Below are 24,637 nucleotides of genomic sequence, written 5' to 3' on the forward strand. Positions count from 1 at the left end.
CAGAAATTCACATTTCATAATCTACCAATGCAGAGTGAAACCTGAGATACCTCCTGCTTCTGCCACAAGGACTTGCACATTTCTGATTGGCCCGTGGTCATCATTGTAGTAGCAGATTGGCATTCTGATTGTAATTGTTGTTGACGTCACAAGCAGTTTTCCTGTGGCATCATGAATAGGAATTGGCTTGGTTTTTGGTCTTGCTGGAGCTATGAACAGTAAAATATGAGTATTTTTTTTCTGAGCAGAAAAATTAAAGTTCAGAGTCATATTTCATGTGGGTAACAGATAAAATGATGGCACATGCAAATATCAAACCAAATGGTTGTGTTTGGGTACAGCAGATATAAGATAATTATGTCATAATTATTATTTCAGGAAGGTATAATTATGTATTTAAGACTCGCCAGAGAAATTGAAGCCCAGGTGCATCTTTTACACATGTGACTCTTCTTCATGTGTTAGAAATACTCGATTTATTAAGGCTCTTGCAAATAATTTTCAAAAATTATTTACATCTCACTAACATTTTTCTACAATTTATTTATTAATATCTTTTATGTATATTAGGGCTCTGTCTTCAGGCCACCAAAAGAAGGAATCAGATCCCATTACAGATGGTTGTAAGCCACCATGTGGGTTCTGGGAATTGAACTCAGGACCCCTGAAGAACAAGCAAGTACTTTTAACGGCTTAGCCATTTCTCCAGCCTACTATCATTTTTTTTCTTGTGTTATTTTATGAACCATTTGGTTAACTACTATCCTATTCATAGCAGCAACATCCTCACTGTCCATCCATGTCAACCACCTGGGTAAGAGTCTCCCATATTTTTGTTAATGTTTACATCATAAGGTAGAGTTTCATAGATCCATATATAGCAGACTTCTTACTGCTGAGTCTCCTAATATTGATACACCATGCATTAGAATTATCCCACTTATTGGTTTCTTGTGTGAGTCTTCCTTGGTCAGAGGTACAGTGCTAACCCATGCTTCTTAATGACTATGATATGTGATAGAGCTGCATAATATTTCTTCAGCTACCTGTCCAAACATGAGAATTTATGTTCCTTATTGTTTTCAGCATTTTTCTGTAGCAATTAACCTCAGTTAACTGTGTTTGCTTGCCTGTTAATTTTCATAGAAGAGATCCCAAAGAATTTAAGGAGTGTGCATTTTATGTGGGCATGGAGGTGGTGTATGTGTGATAATAGATGTATGCAGATACACACATGTGCAGGTGTGTATGTACTCATGTGTGCATTCATCAGCAGCCTGAACTTGATGTTGCATGTCTTCCTTGACTATTCTTCACTTTATTTCACTCCAAACATAAAAAATCTAGAGAATCTAGTTAGTCAACTTGTTCTGGAGATCCTCTGCCCCTGCCCCCAGAGTGCTGGATTATAGGCAACCTCTATACCTGTTTGAGTTTTACATGGGATCTGGGAGTTTGACCTCCAGTCATCACACTTGTGAGGCAAAGAATTTATCCACCAATCCATCCCTCCATTCCATCAGATATATATTTTTAACATTAGTAGGTATTTTTGGAATCATTTCTAAGATGCCATTTATTTCACATTTTACCATAAACAAATACAAAACATCCCCTAGCCAATATTTTTAGGGCTTCTGCTGGTTTCGTTTTTTCTTAGAGCTGTTTGCATGTGTGCATACATACACATACGTATTTTTCGTTTGAAAACTACTTATCCAAACTTCAATCTTAGAATAAAAAGAATCCTTCGGCACTGCCACAAACTTTGCAACACTGTTTCCTTTCAATCGAGGAGACACAGGGCAACAGGAAAAAAAGGTGAATATCAGAGTTTGAAGCCTTTTGACTCGAGTAACAATTCTCAGGTACTGTATAAAGGAGTTTTCAAAGATGTTCACTTTTAGTCCTTATAATTAATAATCTGTGAGGTGGGAGATAACAGTGCCTACATTTTCTAGACATATGCATATTGAGCAGGTTTTCCAAAGTTAAAAGGACAAAGCTAGGACTCAGTCTCAAGAGTTAACCAAAGAGCCTGAAAGGCTCAGGTTCCTTGTCACTGGTCTCCATTGTCCCCTCCTAAGAAAGGAGGACCCAGCTATACCACTCCTGGGAATATATTCAAAAGATGGATCAACACATAACAAGGACACATGCTCCACTATGTTCATAGCAGCCTTATTTATAATAGCTAGGAGCTGGAAAGAACTCAGATGTCCCTCAACAGAGGAGTGGATACAGAAAATGTGGTCCATTTACACAATGGAGTACTACTCAGCTATTAAAAAACAATGACCTCATGAAACTCTCAGGCAAATGGAAGGATCTAGAAAATATCATCCTGAGTGAGATAACCCAGTCACAAAAGAGAACACATAGTATGTACTCACTGATAAGTGGATATTAGGCAAAAAGCTCGGAATACCCAAAATACAACTCATAGACCATATGGAGCTCAAGAAGGAAGACCAAAGTATGGACATTTCAATCCATCTTAGAAGGAGAAAGAAAATACGAATGGGAAGAAATATGGAGACAAAGAGTGGAGCCGAGATGGAAGGAAAGGCCACCCAGAGACTGCCCCACCTGGGGATTCATCCCATATACAGTCACCAAACCCAGACACTATTGTGGATGCCAAGAAGTACATGCTGAAAGGAGCCTGAAATAGCTGTTTCCTGTGAGGCTCTGCCAGAGTCTGACAAATACAGAGGCAGATGCTCGCAGCCAACCATTGGGCTGAGCATGGGATTCTCAATGAAGGAGTTAGAGAAAGGACTGAAGGAGTTGAAGGAGGCATTTGCAACCCCAAAGGAAGAACAACAATATCATCCAACCAGACTCCCCAGAGCTCCCAGGGACTAAACCACCAACCAATGAGCACACATGGAGGGACCTATAGCTCCAGCTGCATATGTAGCAGAGGATGGACTTGTTGGTCATCAATGGGAGGAGAGGCCCTTGGTCCTGTGAAGGCTTGATGCCCCAGTGTAGGGGAATGTCAGTGCAGGAAGTCAGGAGTGGGTAGGTGGCAGGGGGAATACCCTCATAGAAGCAGGGGAAGGGGGTGAGATGGGGAGTTCCAGAAGAGAAACTTGGAAAGGGGATAACATTTGAAGTGTAAATAAATAAAATATTCAATAATAAAAAAAAACTCTCTCTTTCCAATAAAAAATAAGTTTAGGTGACAACCCTTAGGTCAGTTATCTTCTTCAACAATAATTCAAGTAATCATTGAGATGTTTAAACTGTACTTTTAATATGCACATATTATTCCTTAATGTATGCATATCACATGCATAAACACCATTAAAGGTTAGCCTCCTGCACATGATTCAGATTACAATCACCATCTGGTTAAGGGAACAACAATTTAATGGAAGGCAGCTCATTTATACCTTTAATATCCATGGTTATTCGCATCTGCACTCTTGGGCCGGCGCCAGCACTGTTGATAGCATAAACCTGCAACAAAGACAGCTTGTATCATGACTCTGAGCTTCCTTCCTACAAATGTGTGAGTGAGCATAGTTATAAACAACTTTTAAAATGATCCCCCTTTTACAAACAACTATATGCTGCCTATTAATTATATTCTTCCAAACCAATTTAATACCATTGAGATAAGAAGAACATTAATAATCAAGAATTTCTTATAACTGATATTCTGGCACGTAGTCCTGAGACTAAATGCTAATGGACCCAAAAGTCCCCATCATCAAGACCAGGAAGACTCTGCTGTCATTTGAATGCACAGGAGGGACAGAGTAGAAAACCACCAGTCCTTACACCACCTCTCCCTCTACTCTAACATCTGTTACTTCTCTCTGTCGCTAGCACATTTCGCCCTCCTTTAAATCCATATTCAAGATCGTCTTCTTGCTTCTTCCATGAAACCCAATTCCTCCCGCCTCCCCATTTTCCTGTATTAAATCATTCTACTGAAAGTTGGCCTTTATGCCCTTCTTCACCCCTGCCCCATAGTATCTGATGCATAACCTGCATAATGCAGCATATACACATAAAACATTTCTGTTTGTGTATACAGAGGGTGATTTACACAAATGTGAATTCTTTCAATTAGCTTTGTGCTCAGGAAGCTGAAGACCCAGGGTCCTTGCCTTCACCTCATCCTAGCTGAATAAAACAAAGGCCACGTTTGTGGCCCGACTTCCCTCCACTTAGTAAACACAATTTGCCATGTGTAATATATTCTTCAGAATATTTTCTATATTAATGGACCATTTGTTCATTATGTTAGTAATTTGGAAATGTTTTTTGTTGAATTAAACTATAATAATATATGGTATATGATTGATATATTGAATAGAGCAATCCCATAAGATGCAGTTAAAATAACTGAAAGCAAAATGTGTCTTTTGTCACTTTTTAAAAGGGACTATTCAAATTAAGCAATGATTTTTTTTTAATGACACAACTTTAACAGTGCTGGTGAATAAAAAAGGGAATAAAAGGACAATACTTTTTTAAAATAGTAAGATACATGGAAGTTACTTGAAATTCTTTTTAAATATAAATGTTCTTGATAAATTTCAATATCCTGAGATGTATATATTGTAATCTGCAAGCAGTTATATTTTTCTTTATAGATAGCTGTATTTTGTTTTATTTCTTACTTTCTCTTATCCTCAAAAGCCAAATTGATGCAGTGTTTCTCTCTACACCATCACCCCAAATACATATTCCCCACAAAATATTTTTCAACACGTTAGCAATCCTGTCTGCGACTTTTCGCTTGCAAAAGCTGAGTTACACACTTGTAGAAACTTTCCAGATGGACACAGAAGGTAGGATTTGAACTCAGGTTCAAATGCCCATTCATCTGCTAATAGATAGTTCATATAACTGGTCTGCTCAACTGGAACTGCAGCACAAACTTTACCCAGTAAGATACAAAATAAAAGCAAAGAATATACTTACATATTGCTAACAATATTTTTATAACTAAGTTGATAATTATGAACAATTGCTTAGTTGGGAAGCTTATCTAGGCATTGTTAAATTGGATGCTGCTAGTTTGGTCTTTTTGTTTGTTTTTTTCTGGAACCAAAACAATTTTGTTTATAATTCCTAAGGTGTGACCAATGTAAGTATAGGATAAAATAATGTGGTTATCTGTTCATGCATGTGAACTTGCACACATTTTTTTGTACATTTTACGTCCTTTGTATAATTAATGTTAACACATCAACAGAAGGAAAGGACTCAAAGGAACGAAATGACCTCATCCTGCCATTTTCTTCAAAATGAGCTTTCACAGGTTTCAATTATAGTTTGCTTTCAGGCAGCTGCGGTTCTGTATATCACTATTCTTTTGTGTTTAAGGTCCATTTTCTCTCTTCTTTATTCCCATGTGCCTGTTATTTTTTTCCCATGGTGCTTAGTTAATAGCACTTGCTAGATTTTAGTAGGGAACAGACAGGGATGTGGCATGCAATGGGCTGTGTTTTGGAGGGCTGACGTCATAGACTGACTTGGGCCCTTAGCAAACAGTTACAAGCTGTAGCTGCTTACGCTGATGTTGTATGTATGTCCACCCTTCAGGCCTTCGAGCACTGCAATGACGGACGTGTCTGTCTTCTGGATAATGCTGAGGTTATGAATCTGGACGGCAGTAGGATCGTCTTCTCGGTAGACCAATGCTTGATACACTTGGATATTGCCGTTGGGCTGAGAAGGCGGGAGGAATGATAACTGAAACTTGGTTACTTCATCCGGTATCTTCTGAAATGTCATATTATTAGGTGGATCCTTGGGCACTGAAAAAAAATTGTTGGCAATTATAATCTTAAATGTAACATTTTATCTCAATATAAAAAGGTTTTTCCTTCAAACTTCTGTTTTAAAAGACTAATGACACAAGCTATATAAATCATGTATTACAGACATTAGAAAAATGATCAGGAATTGACTGTATTTCCCAGAAATTCCCGTGATACTGCAGTTTGTCTATGTGCCTTGTGTATGTGCTCTGTGCTTAGCACCGGGCATTAGACCCTCCCATTGCATCGCAGCCCATCTTCCACTGAATCACACAGAACGTGCTTCCTCAGCTTCTCCATCATTTTATTAAAAAGTAACACAGATTCAGAGGAAGTCATCCCAAGAGAATCAGAGCCCCACATAACCTTCATGGAGTTCCCAGTGGTGACACAGCTTATGGCGTTATTCAGTGTCAAGCCAGAGAACAGGCATTGAGCTGATACTGTTTGCAAGATAACAGGCCTTATTCTGATTGCATCACCTTTTCATGGCTTTGTGTGTGATTTACTTTTATGTAATCATAAGACATGTATAGAATCCCATAAATACCAACATGGAAGAGATAACACCAGCCCATCACGTAAAGAGGCTCTTTCCTTCTATGCCTTTGTATTTCATCACATGCCTCTCTAGAAATGCAATTGGCCTTATCTCTGCTGTCAGTCTCAGCAAAAGAAAAGTGCCATAGATTTGAGATTCACTAGGATTTATATGTATCAATATTCACCATCTTCAAAAATTCTCTCTCTGTCTCTGTCTCTCTCTGTATCTCTGTCTCTTTCTGTCTCTCTCCCCCCTCTCTCTGTCTCTCCATTTCTGTTTCTGTCTCTCTCCTTCCCTCTGTCGATTGGGGATCATGTAGGTGTCATGATGAGCAGAAGGCAGAGAAAAGTTTGCAGGATTTTTGTCTCAGCCTTCCAACCCAAAGGTCTCTGGGATGGAATTTGGGTCATGCGTCTTGGTGAGAAGTACCTACATCCTCTGAGTCATCTTCCTAAATGCAAAGTCTCCAGCCAGAAGAGAAAGGAACAGCAGCCCTGTTTGTCGCAAAGAAGTGTTTCATTTTGTAGCTTAACAGGAATTGTTTAACATGGAAAGACATCTGTGCAGCTTACAGTTTATTTTTATTGCCAATAAGGCTGACATTACTATCCGTGTGTATATAAACATAAGGTTTTGATTCTTTAATGTCATTGTTGACAATTAATTGCCTGACCATATGAGAAGTACATGTTTCATTTTACAAGAGACTGGGAAAATATTTTTTTTCTGTGTGTCTACACTACTTAATATTCCCAACTGCCAAGTGTCAGAGCTCATTTTATATCTTTGCCACTTTTTGGTATTACCTCTGCTTTTAAAATTATTGTGTAATTCTGTTTCAGTAGATGAATGGTTGCATGATAATGGAGATTTAATTTGCATTTACCTAAGGCTAATAGCCTTGAAAATTTATCATACTGTGTGTTTATTTGCTAACCATACCTCCTGATGGATGGAATGTCCTTTTATGTCTTTTGATGATTTTCTAATTGGACTTTTTTATTGCTGAAATGTCTAATATTCCAGTTCATTATTTTACCGAAATAAAAACACAGCAGGACATTTGCACACATGGACTTATGCTAGTTGTGGTAGCATGTAAACACCTGTGAAAGCCCAAGTCAGACCAAATTACAACATGAAGAGGAGAGCTGGGCACGAAGTTCTACCCCTATCCAAGGAGCTATTGGCAACAGTTAGCTTCTGGCAAGAAGATCAGTTTTTTCTTAAATTGTGGGTCATGTTAAGTTGAGTGCATTGCAGTAGAAGGTCACACACCCAATAATACTTGGGCAACACAAATTGTCCTTGATAGGATGGAGGTAGAAAATTATGGTAAGAAGGGAACGGGGTATACATAAGAAGAGCTGGGGCATTGGAGGTAAAGAAGACCAAAACTCATTGTATGGAATCCTTAAAGAAGGAAAAGTATTTGTTTTCTTTTAGAAGACTATTTAAGAAAAGAGGGCAATCTGGAAGGTGGCGTTAAAGTTGCCTATGATCAGAGTATGTGCACATGGGCAATTGTCACAATGAAATCATTCTTCTGTACAAGGAATTAATACTCTGTGCTGAAAAATATTCCCTTATTAAAACAAAACAAACCACCCACTTTGTATGTCACTAGTTGTAACAAATTATAAAATAAAATGATATATGAGAATACATCATTTGGAGAGTGTAGAGTTACTGTTCTTGACATCACACCATCAAATGATATTGTACATTCTTGTGATCAGAATGATATGGGAAAGTTTCCTTTTCAATCAAAATTTCCAATGAGGAAAACTTGAGATGTGGCCTCATGGTGCAGACTCCCAAGCTTTGTGAACTTCACCCTTCTTGGCAGATAGAATCTCAGAGCACCTCTCAAATTTGGATATATAATTGTGAGTTTAAAAAAAAAAAGACAAGCAGACAATTACAGCATTTTGCAAAGCACCCCATGTTAAGTAGAAAGTTTTATAAGTAAAATAAAGCTTAGTTTGGGTTAAATATTTCTTGCTTTTACACATTTACATTACTTAAGAACTTTATCCTTTTATTTGTAGAATGTATTTCTGTAAATTGTGGATTAGGCTTAAAGCTGGATAAAGCAAGGAATTCTCACAATGTTGGCAACAATTTTCTATCCCTAAATTACCAACAACTTTACATAATGAATTCAATTGACAGAGAGGTTGGTTTTTTTTCCTCTCTTTTTAATTGTGCTGTTAATTACCTCCTAAGGTAGCGTTTCTCGATCTTTCTGATAGAGTTCTTCATGTTGTGGTGACCCGCAACCATAAAACTATTTCATTTGTACTTCATAGCTGTCATTTTGCTACTATTATGAATTGTAAAGATCTGATGTGCTAGATTTCTAATATGTGACCCTTGTGAATGGGGTCATGCAGTGAGAGCCACTGTCCTAGGGCAAGATGACACAAATATGATTTGACCAGCCATGTTTTGTGATGTACACATGAGTTTATTCACCATGCCATTCTTCACAGAGAAACGTGAGAAAAAAAAGTGAAAAACGAAAGCAAAATATAGAAGATCCCTTTGATCGTTGGTAGTACAGGAGAAACTAATGGACTCCCGGAATATGAGAAGAAAAGGTACCTTGCAAATTCGAGTTAACACTTTGCAGTAAATACTGGAAAACATAGAATAAGAAAGAGATTCGCTGAAAAGAATACCTTTTCCTCCTCTATATACCTTAGAGATAGCCACAGATCATAGCAGCACACCCCCACTCCCATCCCCACCCCTCCCCCACTCCACTGTTATTTTCCGTGACATATCTAGTGCCAAAGAACATCAAGATTCTGAAGAATGTAGGCAAGCAGGTCCTGGGGCATCTCCACATCTACTCCCTGCTTCTCTCACACTGGTTTGCTTTCTTCAGACTGTTCCTAGACTAGAGGAAGTCTGCATGGAGTCTGATATTTATCAAATAATCACATAATTTGATGTGCCACTTGACTGAGAAAACAATTATAATATATGTGAACCGGTTTTTAAATACCAAATTACTTAATATTACTAGTCAATCTCCACGAGAAATCAGGACAGAAATCATCAAAATGAAACACTGGATGAAATATTGTTAGCTGAAGACATTTAGAAAAAATTTTTAAAAATCATCTATTAAGCACAGTAATTCAATCTCAAAAACAGAGCTGATAAGTACAAAAATAAGTGCAGTATGGTACATTTAATTAGTTTCCATTATTTATAAGGACTAAATATTCTACACATTGCTCCAAAAGTATAAACCACCTTTATTTTGTCAATTGCACTGTCATTGAATTTGTTTATTTTTTTAAATGTTCTATTGATATATCAGAGCACACATCCTTTCTTGAGAAGAGAGTGAGGGGCTGTAAGAAAAACCGACAGCCAAGTCACAGCTGATTGTTAGGCATGGTGAGATAAATTCCTTACCTGATTCTAAAGTCGTAATGATCGCTTCTGCACTTGACTTGCCATCTGTGTATGCCCCACTAACATTTCCAACAAAAGCGGTGATCACCACAGAATACCTTGTGAATACTTCTAAGTCGTTAATCTCTGTGGTTTTGTTTTCTTCATTTGACTTCACGAAGGAAATATTAAAGTTATCATTATCTACCTATGGGGGAAAAGTAGTTAGCGATTAAGGAAGATGGCAATCCAAAGCTAAGTCATACTAATCTGGCCAATATTTAGTCATTGACTTTGAAGTCAGATTGCTCTGAGAAACCCAACGTACTATAACAATTAATTCAATTGTAATTATTTCAATAGTTGAAAGTCAGAGAATGTAACCAACTCATCATGGTCAGCCAACCTATCAAATGAATAAGCAAAAGTCACTTTTGGAATCAACGGCACTGTTTTCTACTTCAACAGTTGATAGAAGAAAGCATAGATTTGAGTGCCCAGTCACCCAACATTCAAATTCCAAACTGCTCAATAAATTCCACTTGACAAGCTACTTATGCTGTCTTACTTTCTCCTAGGGTGATAATATTGAGCTATACTGCCTTCTTAAGAAGTTATAAGGAGGGGCTGGAGAGATGGCTCAGCGGTTAGGAGTCAGAGATGGCTCACTGACTGCTCTTGCAAAGGTCCTGAGTTCAAATCCCAGCAGCAACATGGTAGCTCACAACCATCTGTAACAAGATCTGACAGTCATCTTCCAGAGTGTCTGAAGACAGCTACAGTGTACTTACATATAATAAGTAAATCATTAAAAAAAAAGATTTTATAAGGAATAAGTCTGAAGTAGTTTGTGTGGAAATTTTGATATACATTTTTAACTAACTCTAAAAAATATGCTTTGTAACACAATTCAGAAGATATTGATATTTAAATTATATTTATGTACTTTCTAACTAAATCATAATTTTGAGGGAACAACTTTGTTTTGAAATGTACACTGATATATTCTGCTCTTTTAATTTTTCTTTTTCTAATTTTTATTTAATATTTTTTAATCTTTGAGATTATAATATAATTATAAAAGTTCTCTCTGGCCTTCCTTCCCCCCAAACCCTTCCAAATACTCCAGATTCCCCACTCTCCAAATTCATTCTTCTTCAGTCTCTTTTTGTCACTAATTCTTATTGCATGCATAGTCACTCAAAAATTCTGGCTATAATTACAGATCAAAAAGCTTCTAACCTACCACTGTTAGGTATAACAGTGGTGATGGGCACAACTCACTATAAATATAGTCAAAACTCATGCAAAAATGAGTATCTTTAGGTATATTAAATGTGGCTGTATGTTTTATTCAAATATAGTTTGTCTTAGGGGGAAATCTTCCCCATCATTCTAGACATTTAACATGACTAAGGTTTAAGTGTTAAACAGAAGGATAGAAGGCATAGTATGTAAGTGCTCATTATCCAGGCATGGAAACCTTAGTTAGGATCGCTAGCATCTACATAAAAGTCATGGAGGACAGGCCACATCTGTTATCCTAGCACAGGGAAAGAGAACAAAAGAGTGCAATTCTCTACAGTCCATCTGGCAACCACTCAGAAAGCTGCAACTTACAGGTTCAGTGAGAGATCCTGTCTCAAATCATAAAGTGGAGAGTGACTGAAGACACCAATGTTGACCTATGACCTCCACAAGTGTGTACACATGTGTGTGCGTGCGCGCACGCGCGCACACACACACACACACACACACACACACACACACACACCATGTATACATATAACAAGTTTAAAAAGGGTTTTTCCTGACACAGACACAAGAAGATTTATAACCCTTCAAGGCATATTAGTTACAGGTAACTGTACTGAGTATTACAGGTATTGTATATGGTTAGCATTGTGAAGATGATTTTTAACTTGCCCATCCTTTGAAACACTGAGAAATGATTTTAGAGTTACTCACTTGTTTCTTTAAATTTTGGTTTGTAGGGACTTTTAACTTAAAGTAGATGCTGCCTTGAGAAATATACCAAATGGCTAATAAATAACCAGAATTGCAGTCAAAAAAACCTCATTCGTTACACAAAGCATTGGAGAGAGGTGGCCCACTTCTCTAAAATGGTAGACAAACTTCTCAGCATACAAATTCTATTCATTGAACACAATACCTTTGGTACAAAATATAGGAGTACTTAATTGGTTATCAAATCCTAAATTCCTATAAAATATGGATTTTGAATTTTTCCTTGTGATTAGGCTCTTATTCATGCTGCATAATAACTACCTAGGGATAACGAACAGTCAATCCCTGTGAGGGATGATGAGCATCCCCGTCATCACTCTCTTGGCTTCTGCTTCCTGTTGTTTCCCTGATTACTGCAGAGGGAATTATACTAAGATGAGGTAGATTTTTCAGAGCTTAGGGGACTCCCTCAAGTTCCAGAGCTGCCTGGCAACTGAGATAAGATTGGGTTAGATGGCTGTAACGACGAGATCACAAAATCATCCTAAAACCTTTTTAATTTTCTTTTCTTTAATCATAGCCAAATTCCAAGGGTAATTTCTTTCTTTCTTGAAGAATCACTCATAATTATCTTTCTGTCATTTGCATTAAATACATATTCCCAGGACATTTGTGTTATTTGTCTTTATCTGCTAAGGCGCTAAGATCTTCACAACTATACTCTGAAAAATAAGAAAGAACTGAAGAATATATGGGAGAAGGCATTAAAATCTCATTTGCTTTTTAATGATAGCAGGGCTTTTGAGACAGAAGCAGCTCCTTTAAAGAATTAATATATTTTCCCGTCCCATAGTTAGTCTCATCTGGCCTTAGAATATATGCTATTTTATTATAAGTAACAATGCCTTTTCTCCTGTGAGCTCTACACATGCATGCAGTCCTGCTAAAGCAGTTGCGTGGGAAGATTCACTCTCAGACTTCTCACACTCATCTCTGCACTGGACTCCTTGCTTCCCTTCTCTGATCTATTCTTCCTTGCGGCTTTCCAAGTAGTACATTCTACAATCCTCCCGATCCGTCTTCACACTCACCACCATGATGCACGATAGGGAAGTTTTCAAACAATTTTAATTGTAAATAATGTAAGTTATTATATTTATTAATAGATAAATCATTAATTTAGTAAATTAACAGACTTAAATTACTTCTCATCTGGATCATTTGCTATATTTGCTCACTTCTTTCTCTCCCTCCACCCCCTCCTCTCTCCCCATTTATTCTTACAGTTTCCTGACCTAGATGTAGACTGTATCCCACATACACAGTACAAACTATCTCACCAAGCAACCAACCCACTAGTATGATTAAAAATCTTACCACACCACCACCATTTCAGTTATTCAAGTGGCACTATGATCATAAAACTCACTGTCCAAATCATGGGTCTAGCCATGTCTCAGTACACCAAAATTTTAATGCCATGGCATGCGGTGGTTGTATTATTTGTTTTGAAAAAAAAAAAGACTGTTTAGATGAAGCCTTTCATGTTTAATAGCCATTTAGTTATATTCGTTGTTTGCAAGAGAAGGGTTACATGAACCATTTAATAAAGTTTACCTATTGGACATAATTCCTTAGTAAGAAATGTAAAGGCAGAAGGAATGTATTGAGTTTCAAACCTTAAGACATATAAATTTCTTCAACAGAACCATCCTTAGCAGTTGCTGAACTACAAGGATTGCCTTATATAGGATCTGTGTACATTTTACAGTGTCTAAAATCAGAAGGTTCCTGAAAAGTGGCTTCTCAGTTTTTGTGGGGAGTACTAATAAAGCAAGCAGAGAAAGATCAATCTTATTATTTATAGCACTTTTCATATATTGAAATGTTTCACTTGTAGTGATCCTATGGGATTAGTGTTCAAAAAGGAAAGGAAAGAAGGAAAGGAAAGGAAAGGAAAGGAAAGGAAAGGAAAGGAAAGGAAAGGAAAGGAAAGGAAAGGAAAGGAAAGGAAAGAAAAGATCACTATTCTTTGATATTTCTCTTCTCATTTCCTCGTCACGCTCTCTGAAAATTTTTCGAAATTTGAATCTTTTGACCTTATCTGGGTTACTTCTTCCTGGATGCCTCTTCTTTCTCATTCTATGCTAAAAGATTCTTCTACTGTAATTTTAATCAAATGTATCAGCTTTCCAATATACATGTCATCTTTGGCCCTAGAATAAATGCAGCAAGCACTGGATTAAGGATACTGTTGTCCAGAAGTTAGTAAGGATATGGTCAACAGCCCAAGCTGAACAATCTATCTAAGGTCTAAGAATCACGCTATAAAATTAGAGTCTGTGTAAATAACTGGAATCATGAACTGTGATTTACAGTGTGATTTATGCTATACTTCAGAGTAGGTAAGGCATGCTTTACCGATTTGACATCAATCAGGTAGAAGGTTGGTCCAGTTATGATGGCAGGTTCATTCCAGCTGATATTGATACCAAAGGGGGATGTCGCAACCACGCGCACATTTTCAGGAGGGCCTTCGGGAGCTACAACAATAAGAAATCAATTACTCTGCCACATTAGTACTCGATACAGTATAAAAGGAAGGACCATGAAATATGGATAGTCACATGAATTAATTTTACATTCATTTACAGATCATAAACGCACTGAAAGTTAATCTTAAGACTGGATTAAAAAAAAAAAAACCTAGTTGCTATACCCAAATGACTTCCACATCCAATTAATTAATTAAGATCATAACACATGATATTTAAATTTGACCTAACATTTGTAAAATAAAGCATTATCACAATTATATCATTTGCCTAAATAACTGTCTTATTTTAAAGTAAATCACTTGACACAGCTGCTTTAAGAAGAATCTTACAGGGACAGTTAACCATAGAAAGAGGCAAAAATCATAGATGGTAACTATTATAAAATGCTAACATTGTTTAAAATCTCACCATGGGAATGCAAACTGCATTCATTTTGTGTTTTCATTGAGGGGTAGAATGAGATACAGGTATGCAGTCACTCTGGTCTTTACTAGACACATGGACCTCTGTTATATTCATGACCCGTCCTAATTTAGAAAATGCATTGAAATGAGTCCTGAGTGTGTTCACTTTGAATCAGAAGGGTGAGGAGAATACTGAGACGCCTTTGACATGGGATGAATGTACCATTACTGCCAGACCCAGAGATTCGGGTCAATTGTTCCAATTTAAATGTTTAAATCCAAAATAGCAATCATTACTGACCGTGTACTATCATATCCACTCTGAGAAGATATAAAATGAGCATGAGACATCACTTTCCTTAAATAATTTCTAATCTATGGAGAGTGTCTTAGTCAGGGTTTCTATTTCTGCACAAACATCATGACCAAGAAGCAAGTTGGGGAGGAAAGGGTTTATTCAGCTTACACTTCCATACTGCTGTTCATCACCAAGCAAGTCAGGACTGGAACTCAAGCAGGTCAAGAAGCAGGAGCTGATGCAGAAGCCATGGAGGGATGTTCCCTACTGGCTTGCTTCCCCTGGCTTGCTCAGCTTGCTCTCTTATAGAACTCAAGACTACCAGCCCAGATATGGTCCCACCCACAAGGGGCCTTTCCCCTTGATTACTAATTGAGAAAATGCCTTACAGTTGGACCTCATGGAGGCATTTCCTCAACTGAAGCTCCTTTCTCTGTGATAACTCCAGCTGTGTCAAGTTGACACAAAACTAGCCAGTACAGAGAGTAACAATGTGGGACGTGAAAGGCAGCTTATTTTGATTGGGCTTGTCTTGCTCTGGAGCCCCACTAGAAAACACTACAAGGGACAGAACAGTGAGCCATCAGAGACAGGTGATGCCTGACACCACAGAGCTCCCAACTCCATAATTCTGTGACTATAAGTCACACAGACAACACCACAAGCTCCTGGCATTCTAGCTTAGACTCCACCCTCATAGTTACCTGACAATAGCCAGGTATGCTCCTACCCACAGCTACCTGCCAAAAGCAAGGTAGCCCAGCCCACTATAAACAGAGCTGCTTGGCTCCTCCTCGCTCTCTCTCTCTTTTTTTTTTTAATTTTTTTAATTGGGTATTTTCCTCATTTACATTTCCAATGCTATCCCAAAAGTCCCCCATGCCCCACCCTCCACTCCCCTACCCACCCACTCCCACTTCTTGGCCCTGGTGTTCCCCTGTACTGAGGCATATAAAGTTTGCAAGACCAAGGGGCCTCTCTTTGCAATGATGGCCAACTAGACCATCTTTTGATACTTATGCAGCTAGAGACACGAGCTCTAGGGGTACTGGTTAGTTCATAATGTTGTTCCACTTATAGGGTTGCAGACCCCTTCAGCTTCTTGGGTACTTTCTCTAGCTCCTCCATTGAGGGCCCTGTGTTCCATCCAATAGCTGACTGTGAGCATCCACTTCTGTCTTAGTGTCTCTATCGCTGTGTTGAAATACATGACCAAAGTAGCTTATGGAGGAAATAACTTATTTGGCTTCCACTTCGATATTGCTGTTTGTTATTGTAGGAAGTCAGGACAGGAGTTCAAACAAGCCAGGGACCTGGAGGAAGGAGCTGATGTAAAGGCCATGGAGAGGTGCTGCTTACTGGATTGCTCCACAAAGCTTACTCTGCCTGATTTCTTACAGAACCCAGGACCACTGGCGCAAGGATGACAGCACCGATCATTAATTTAGAAAATGCTCTACAGTCATAACTTATGGAGGCATCTTCTTAATTGAGATTTCATCCTCTCAGATGACTTCAGCCTGTATCAAGCTGACATAAAACTAGCCAGCATGTTAAATATGATTTACTGTTCTTCTCCATTCGTGTATATCACAACACCAAGGTGCTGCTGGTTAGGATTTCTCTGCAAAGGCTACAGATATATTACACTGGAAATGATCCCTTAATGCCTGCTGGTCTGCCAGGGAACCGTACAGTACAGAAATGATGCAGAATCTCTCAATTCAGGAAATGGAACTGCTACAGGAAGAGCAGTATTCATGAAATTAAATAGCAGAAATAAGTCCCTAAGAGAAACTTTGAGGTCTAGTTATAGAGTACTTTATCCCTACACCGAAGAACTTGAGTTCAATGTTTTTAATAACAGGATGGTACAACTGAGGGGAGGAGCATTTGTTCAGCAAACTCGGGTCTCTGAGGGAGAAGCAAATGCTTTATATGAATCAACTCAAGCCACTATGAAGACAATAAAATTGGCTGGTGCCGTGATGTTGGATTTCACAGGCTCTGGGACAATGACTTAAACAATTAGATACTTCCTGATACACCGAGATACCATCAATAAGGCAGGTGTGTACTTTGCCCCTTCTTAGAATTGGAAACAATCACCCATGGAAGGAGTTACAGAGACAAAGTTTAGAGCTGAGACAAAAGGATGGACCATCTAGAGACTGCCATATCCAGGGATCCATCCCATAATCAGCCTCCAAACGATGACACCAATGCATACACTAGCAAGAGTTTGCTGAAAGGACCCTGATATAGCTGTCTCTTGTGAGCCTAGGCCGGGGCCTAGCAAACACAGAAGTGGATGCTCACAGTCAGCTATTGGATGGATCACAGGGCCCCCAATGGAGGAGCTAGAGAAAGTACCCAAGGAGCTAAAGAGATCTGCAACCCTGTAGGTGGAACAACATTATGAAGTAACCAGTACCCTAGAGCTCTCGACTCTAGCTGCATATGTATCAGAAGATGGCCTAGTCGGCCATCACTGGAAAGAGAGGCCCATTGGACATGCAAACTTTATATGGCCCAGTACAGGGGAACGCTTGGGCCAAAAAGTGGGAATGGGTGGGTCGGGAAGTGGGGGGGTGTATGGGGGATTTTTTGGATAGCATTGGAAATGTAATTGAGGAAAATACGTAATAAAAAATATTAAAAAAAAATAAGGCAGGTGTGTGGGATGCAAGTGAATAACATGCTCTGAAGAGACCCAAGTCTATTTCAATAGCAGATAGGTATATATGGCATTGCTATGTTATTGAGTGTGCTCCTTTAAAATTTCGATTTCAAAACATCACCAAGTTATGGTACTAAGAAGCATAGCATTTAAGAGATGAGGTGAGGTCATGAGAGATCCTCATATCATGAGTGGGTTTAAGGATCATATACAAGAAACTTCACAGAGCATCCAATTACTCTGCCCTTCAGCCTTCCATCTGGTGAAGATGTAAAATTTCTCCTCTCCAGGGAATGCAGCCCTCAACAGATGACCAAACATTTCATCCTGTTTCACTTTTCATCCTCTAGAGCTATTCTGAATAAACAAATATGTAATCTTTATTAGCTTTTTAACCTAGGCATAACTGCAAGAGACATATGGTGAATTTTGGGTGAAAAATTTAGTCCATGAATATAGTGACGCACTTTAATAATAGCATCGAAATGCAAAATATGCCCTGATTATACATTGAAAGTGAATGAGGAAATGTGGGCCTGAAGATTCAGAGTCTTCAAGGGTATTACTTGAATCTTTTGAGACTCTCCTGGGTAAAAATCCAAACATCATAGATTATTATCATGAAGTAGACGAGGGCACTATAGATTATGGCTCCTGATACCTACTTCATACTTGAACTGTTATGTCCTTATATTCTAGACAGCACAGGGACAAGCTAGTATCTGAGGTGTCTTTTACAGGGACCTTAATCCCACTCATGGAGAGAGGAGGCTTTGAGTCCTATTTACCCCATGATACAATTAGATCAAAAGAAAAGAATAATCTCTAAAACCTAGATGATTTGTCTCTATGGTATGTCCAAGCCCAGAGCTGCTGAGAGACACTATAAGACAGGTGTCCCATCAGACAAGGTCTTCACCTTACTATTGCTCTGACATTATAAGCATTTATTACAAACTTTTCTAACTGAAAGATGATAATTTAGGGTTTGTTTATATACTGGTGTTAGTTTGACTTTGGAAATATTTTCAAGAAAATACATCTATACCTTCTTGGTCTACAGTGTGCATCTTTAAGTCTCAGCTAAAGATGGATCCAGAGCCTGCTCCAAGAAAGACCTGGACTCACCAGTACATCTGTGAACCTGTTCAGGAGGGAGCAAAAGGCCTGGTTTTGACTTTTTAATCTCTTACTATAAAATGTCAATCCTGAAGCCATTCCTTTAATGAAAGCAATCAAAGAACTCTCCAGGGAGTAGCAGCTACCCCAAGCAGAGCAGAGAGAAACATGGCATTCAGAAATCACTCATGACACATCTGCCCACCCAGGCAACTACATACTTTATGTGCTGTACACTGATCAAGCATATTTTTAAAGCAATCTATCCAGCACCCTGGAGATCTGTGCTGAAATGTCATTTCTTGAACTCTCTAAAGTTGTTGTTCTTTCATAGGTTTATCGTTTCAAGAAATAATCATTATTATAATCAAATTATAAATAACCACTTTAAACTACACTTGCTTTTTCAGTAAGTTGCATGACAAAATTGTCTGCTTTATACAAAAGTAACCTGTGTCAACTACTTCTGTGAAAAAAACTAGAGCTATAAAAGATTAAAATTCTTAAATTAAAGCCATTAAATGAAATTAAATGTATATACATATAAATGTATATATATGGAGTATAGTATTTATTGATAACAATGTATATTATGCTGAAGAAATGAAAAAATTATTTAATTTATTAAAAATTTGAAAGAAATATAAAAAATATGGAAAGATCAGTCTTTATAATCACTGATCACAGTCAATTTAATTACTTTATTATTTTTTAAACTATATAAGTACTCAAATATCTCACTGGCTTTTAGGTAATTTTCTTATGGAATTTATCAAAATGTCAACAATATCTAATAAAGTATGCCAGCATTATTTTCTTCTTCCACTACAGTGTGTGATAAGCTATTACTGTAGTCACATAAAAAGAAAAATCCAAAATAACCATTAGGAATGCTAAGCACTAAAATAAAGGGAGCCAAGGATGGTAAAGCTATGAAGAGCTCAAATGATACCAGTTTGAAAGCTCAGTAAGTTATAAGCATCCTTGGGAGACATGGTCCGTCTCCCCGTAAACTGTCACATTCTGATTTAGGATTGTTTGTGAAATGAATCTAGTCACTAATGGGCCAAGATATCACTATAGCCTTTGTCTTATAAATCACAGCAATTTACTCAGTAGGCATGATCTATCCTTAGTCTCATCCCCCATAATCCAATCACTTCCTCTCATAAGCACTTTGCCCCTGGTTTTCACAATAATGCATTTTCTGTAACTAACAACCGTCATTTCCTGATTGTCATGCTTCTATCCTTGCACAGGAATGCGGGTCTTATGTGGGTCAGGGTCATCTTTCCCATCCATCTGTGTCTCCATGCTAAGTGTGTTAGCTGAAAGGTGAGTCTGGATAGACCATCATTTTGCCTAGCCCGTATAAAAGTTTGACTTCCCCCAAGCCTGAACCACCTTAAGAACCAATACGTTTTGGTGTGTTTGATAGCAAGCTATCTGTTGTGTCTCATGCAAAGACTTGTACAGCATGTTGCCGTCAACCAATGTTAAAACCATTATAGTAAGTGCTCAATTGTTGTTTTAAGTTTATCACTGTATGCATGAATTTCCTAAAAGTATAGGTATTAAATAAAAATAAGATGTGACAGCAGCTCACAAGGTAGAAAATCTGGAACTCTGTGCAATATAATTTAGATTTTCTATATGTGTATTTTCACTCAAGTTCAGCTTAAACTTTATTTAAAAATGTCTCCTAGGCAGTTTGTGCTAGTTTAGAATCTGATATGCTGGATCATCCTAACACACACACTCTCTAAGTGACAAGATCTATGGCTTTTCTGTCGCAAAGGTATTAACAACCTCTAACATTGTTAGGGAAGAATTAGCTTTGTGCTTCAGGTGTCTCTAAAGCAGTGGTCTTAAACCCACGGGGGTCATATATAAGATGTCCTATACATCAGCTATTTACATTAAATTTCATAACAGTAAAATTACAGTTATAAGGTAGCAATAAAATGATTTTATGATTGGGGGTCACCACCACGTGCGGAACTGTATTGAGGGGTCTCAGTATGAGGAATGTTGAGAACTGCTGCTCTAGAGACTAGAGAAAATCCAACTGGCTGTGTACTCTTTGCATTTTAAAGGATCTGAGGTGTCAAAAGAAGCATAGCACACTATTGCAATGTAATGCACAGTAAGAATATCTCACTACATGCCTCTTTCCAGTGGTCCCATGTGGATAACTCATTGTCTTTCCATTGAGCCCAGGATTTCCTTGGTCAGAATAGGATAACACTGTTAGTATAGAGAATATTTCACACCATTTTCCAGACCTTAATTCTGCTGTCTAGTTATTCCCAATGAGGCAGCACCATGAAGAGTGGGCACTGTGAACCCAAGAATCTGTCAAATCACACCATAGAATAAGTGCAGTAGGCGTGATTAATGGATGCTCACACTTTTAGACTTTATCATATAATTACCTTATTTAATTCTTAAAAGGGTTATCTGTGATCATTTCAGACCCGTTAACAAAAACAAATGATGTGACAGGAATGCAAACTACAAACTGACCCCATTCTAATGCTAGCTTTGCCAGGTGAATGAAAAAATTCCCGTATTGTACTAGTTATTTAGAAAAATACATCTTTTTCTAGAATTGTATCGTATTTACAAAATGACTGTGCAAAATACTGGCTTTAGACTAGCACCATCTATACAACCAATGATAGTCCTAAAGCAAATAGCCACTGGTGCCACCCTTTAAACTAAATGAATTGAGAACACTGCTGGGAAGGCTGGGGTGAGAGCTGTGCAGGAGCTGGGAGTTAGTGATCCTCTTAGGGATTCACGCCTCTGAGCAGTCACTCCAAAGAGTGCTCTACATCACAGTCTACCTATCTTAGGTACGGATAAACTATGAAGTAATCTTATTGACATCATTGCTTCCTCCTGTCTCATGTTCCATGAAAGCATAAGGAATTGTACTCGATTTCATTCTGTCTTGGAAAGAGATAGATCAGCAATGCCAAACTCTTCAAATAAGACCATAAGAAGAATAGAACATGAGCGCTAAAATAAACACGGCTCTTTTGCTTCAATCAGTCACAGGCATAATTTGGGTAATATAATCATTTGGATATCATCAAAGAAAATTTTAAAAACAAGGGCTTAAAACACTTCCAAGGTATAATTTAAGGCTATGTGTGTTAAGAAAAGACCCATTCTTTCATTGGAGATGCCTGGATTATTTGTTTAAAATGTGGATAAATATATTCAGATCTTTCTCATAATTTCATATTTCTCATAATTTCATATTTCTCATAATTTCATGTCACTTTTATTTTTAATGTTGTAGAGACAGGTGGGCAATTTGCTCATGCATATGAGATTTTCTCAAAATATTTTTATTTATATTCTGAAAACATTAATAATCCGTAAAGATCTTTTTTTTCTGACAGTATATTTGAATGTTTTGTAATAGATTAATTTTATAACCTAGCTGATATTTTTTTCCATTATTATTTTTGCAGGTGCTCTTTGTAATAATAATTAGCATTATTCTACTCTTGATCATTTCTATACTGTTACTGTGCCGCCTTTCTCCCCCACCCCCTTCCGTTTTGAGAAAATGTCTCCTTGTGTATTTCAGGCTTCTTTTGAAATCCATGGAGACTGAGGTCAAACTCATTACCTCCTGCCTTTACTCCTCAAGTGCTAAAATTTCATGTGTACAGGCCATTATTTGTCTACTGGTATTTTTGCTTCACCCAGAAGTTTTTTCCAGTCCCATAAAGGTAGGAGACTGCAGGCTCAATGCTACAGATGAACAGGGTACATGGGTGTACAGGTCTGCAGTCTTTACGGCTGTGTCAGTACATTATGAGACCATGCCTTAAGATCCTGATTCCTATTGTTGTTCTGAACAATAAGGGAACATATAGCTTTCATTTCAGTTACCCAGCCATCCTAAGAAAAGTAATATCTCACCCAGCTATAAACCCTGCAGCTTATAACACAGACCAGCCCATAAGATATACTGATGCAACAATTTCTCAAAGTTCTAGAAGTAACTAATCATGTTTTCATTTTATTTAAGGCCCAGTCCATAAGATGGAACCCATGCGGGACACTGCTAAAGTGGCAAAGAACCTGAGACTATTTAGGTGAGGGGTGCTAAAGGAAAAATCACTATTATTCAGCCAAAGGATCATAGTGATAAAATGATTCTTAGCAGTATAATACTATATACATAGATCAGGGCACCACTCAACTCTAACTAGAGAACTTTCTTGCCATAGACAGGAGTTAACACATACCTACAAGTGGACAGTGTGCAGAGATTGAGAGACTCGGGGACTCAGTCCCAAGTGAGACCAAACCCTTCACCTCAAAGATCAGAGGAAACCAAAAGATTTTATGAGTCAGAGGTGGATGCTGTTCTGTCTAGACACAAGAGGGTCAATGCACACATGGACTCAGTCTGGGAGCGAATGCATGTCTTGTTCACGTGCACATGTTCAAACCACAAAAGCGTCTCAGCAAGGGGAAGGGGGTAGTTTATACAAAGTCCCACCCTTAACCAAGAAGCTATTTACAGTTTATACTTGCTAGAAGGAAAATCGGTTTTCTCTAATGGAGTCTTACTGGTATCCCAAGTATACTCCAGGGCAGGCCCTATTCCTGGAAGTACAAAACAGACTCATGTGCCTTTTGTTTTTAAGCATCTGTTTGTTTTGATTTCTTATTCTTTGGGTTTTTTTTTGTTGTTGTTTTGATTTGTTTACAGAGAGGGGGAGGGAAGGAGAGAAGGCATAAAAGTAAGGGGCATAAAGCATGAATGGTTCTTTAATTATTGAAAGATACGTTTTACAGATAGGCAAATAGGTTTTACATATAGGCAAACAAAACTATTTTGGCATCGAAGTGGTGTGGTTAAAATTTGAAAACAGGCCAGACATCCAAGTGTCTTTTGTACTGATCTAGAAGAGGAATATGAAGAATGTTCTTAGAGACTTCACTAAAGAAATTTAAATACAAAGACAAGAAAGATTTAAGCAAGAAAGTCCACTGGTCTCTGTAATGACACACAGAGAATGAGGCTAGCCAAAACTGTGAACTGAGAAAGATTCCTAGGTTGCTGTGTGCAGCAACTAGGTAAGCAGTTGTTGAATATGTTGAAGCAGGAAACAAAAAGGAGGGAATGATTAGTAGTGGGGCATTGTGTCTTCCTCCTTGTGTTGCCATAGCATGGCTTGCAAGTATATTTTACAACTTAACTTCAGGAAAGTAAATGCATGCCACGCCATCCACAATTGGTTTCCACCACGTTAAGGTGTGCTCCGCCCTCTCCTTGTCTTCTCTTCTTCTGAGTTTGTTAAGTTACATTCCTTAGAAACTTCTTTGATGAGGCCTGTTTTGTTGAATTGTTTTAACCTCACAGATGTTTGGGTAGTTAAAATTCCTCATGAGTATGGTATCCTGTGGTTTTCACAACCTAAGCGCTACTCCAGGAATTTTCCGTCCTTACAGTTTCTCTGTCCTGGTGGTCTATAGGAGATACACATTATGCGATTCCCGTTTCAATCCATACTGATTTCACACCCACACTTCTTTAACGTTGAATATTTCCTTAATATAATGAACGCCTATTGAAGATTTAACATGTTTGTATGCTATATTCTCTCATTCCACAACTCAAATTTAGGATATGGATAATTAAGAGGAGAAAAGGGACAGATAGAATAAACTGCAAGCTAATGTTTAAAGCTAAATATCTCTGCCTTGTAATTGTGTGCTTTGTGCTTATATACACACAAGATGAAATAGAGATGTTATTACTGTAGAGATGGTTTAAGGAGAAAACATGTTTGCTTCGATTAGGGATCTAGGTAGAAGGGAGAGAGAGAGAGAAACC

At 37.9% G+C, this 24,637-nt stretch overlaps 1 protein-coding gene across 2 annotated transcripts in view; it reads right to left on the minus strand.

Annotated features, from left to right (window-relative positions):
• Nucleotides 1-24,637, minus strand: part of Ptprq (protein tyrosine phosphatase receptor type Q) — a 207,828-nt gene that overhangs the window by 51,553 nt on the left and 131,638 nt on the right. For both annotated transcript variants that reach the window (XM_021174928.2, XM_085843440.1), the window contains 5 exons: nucleotides 14,131-14,252; nucleotides 9,763-9,949; nucleotides 5,539-5,783; nucleotides 3,402-3,468; nucleotides 51-209 (listed from right to left, as the gene is read on the minus strand). In XM_021174928.2, coding sequence (XP_021030587.1) covers nucleotides 51-209; nucleotides 3,402-3,468; nucleotides 5,539-5,783; nucleotides 9,763-9,949; nucleotides 14,131-14,252 — 780 coding nt within the window. The remainder of the gene's footprint in view (nucleotides 1-50; nucleotides 210-3,401; nucleotides 3,469-5,538; nucleotides 5,784-9,762; nucleotides 9,950-14,130; nucleotides 14,253-24,637) is intronic.

The sequence above is a fragment of the Mus caroli genome, unplaced genomic scaffold, assembly GCF_978045245.1.
Source record: "Mus caroli unplaced genomic scaffold, Mus_caroli_1 scaffold_9, whole genome shotgun sequence".
NCBI lineage: Eukaryota > Metazoa > Chordata > Mammalia > Rodentia > Muridae > Mus > Mus caroli.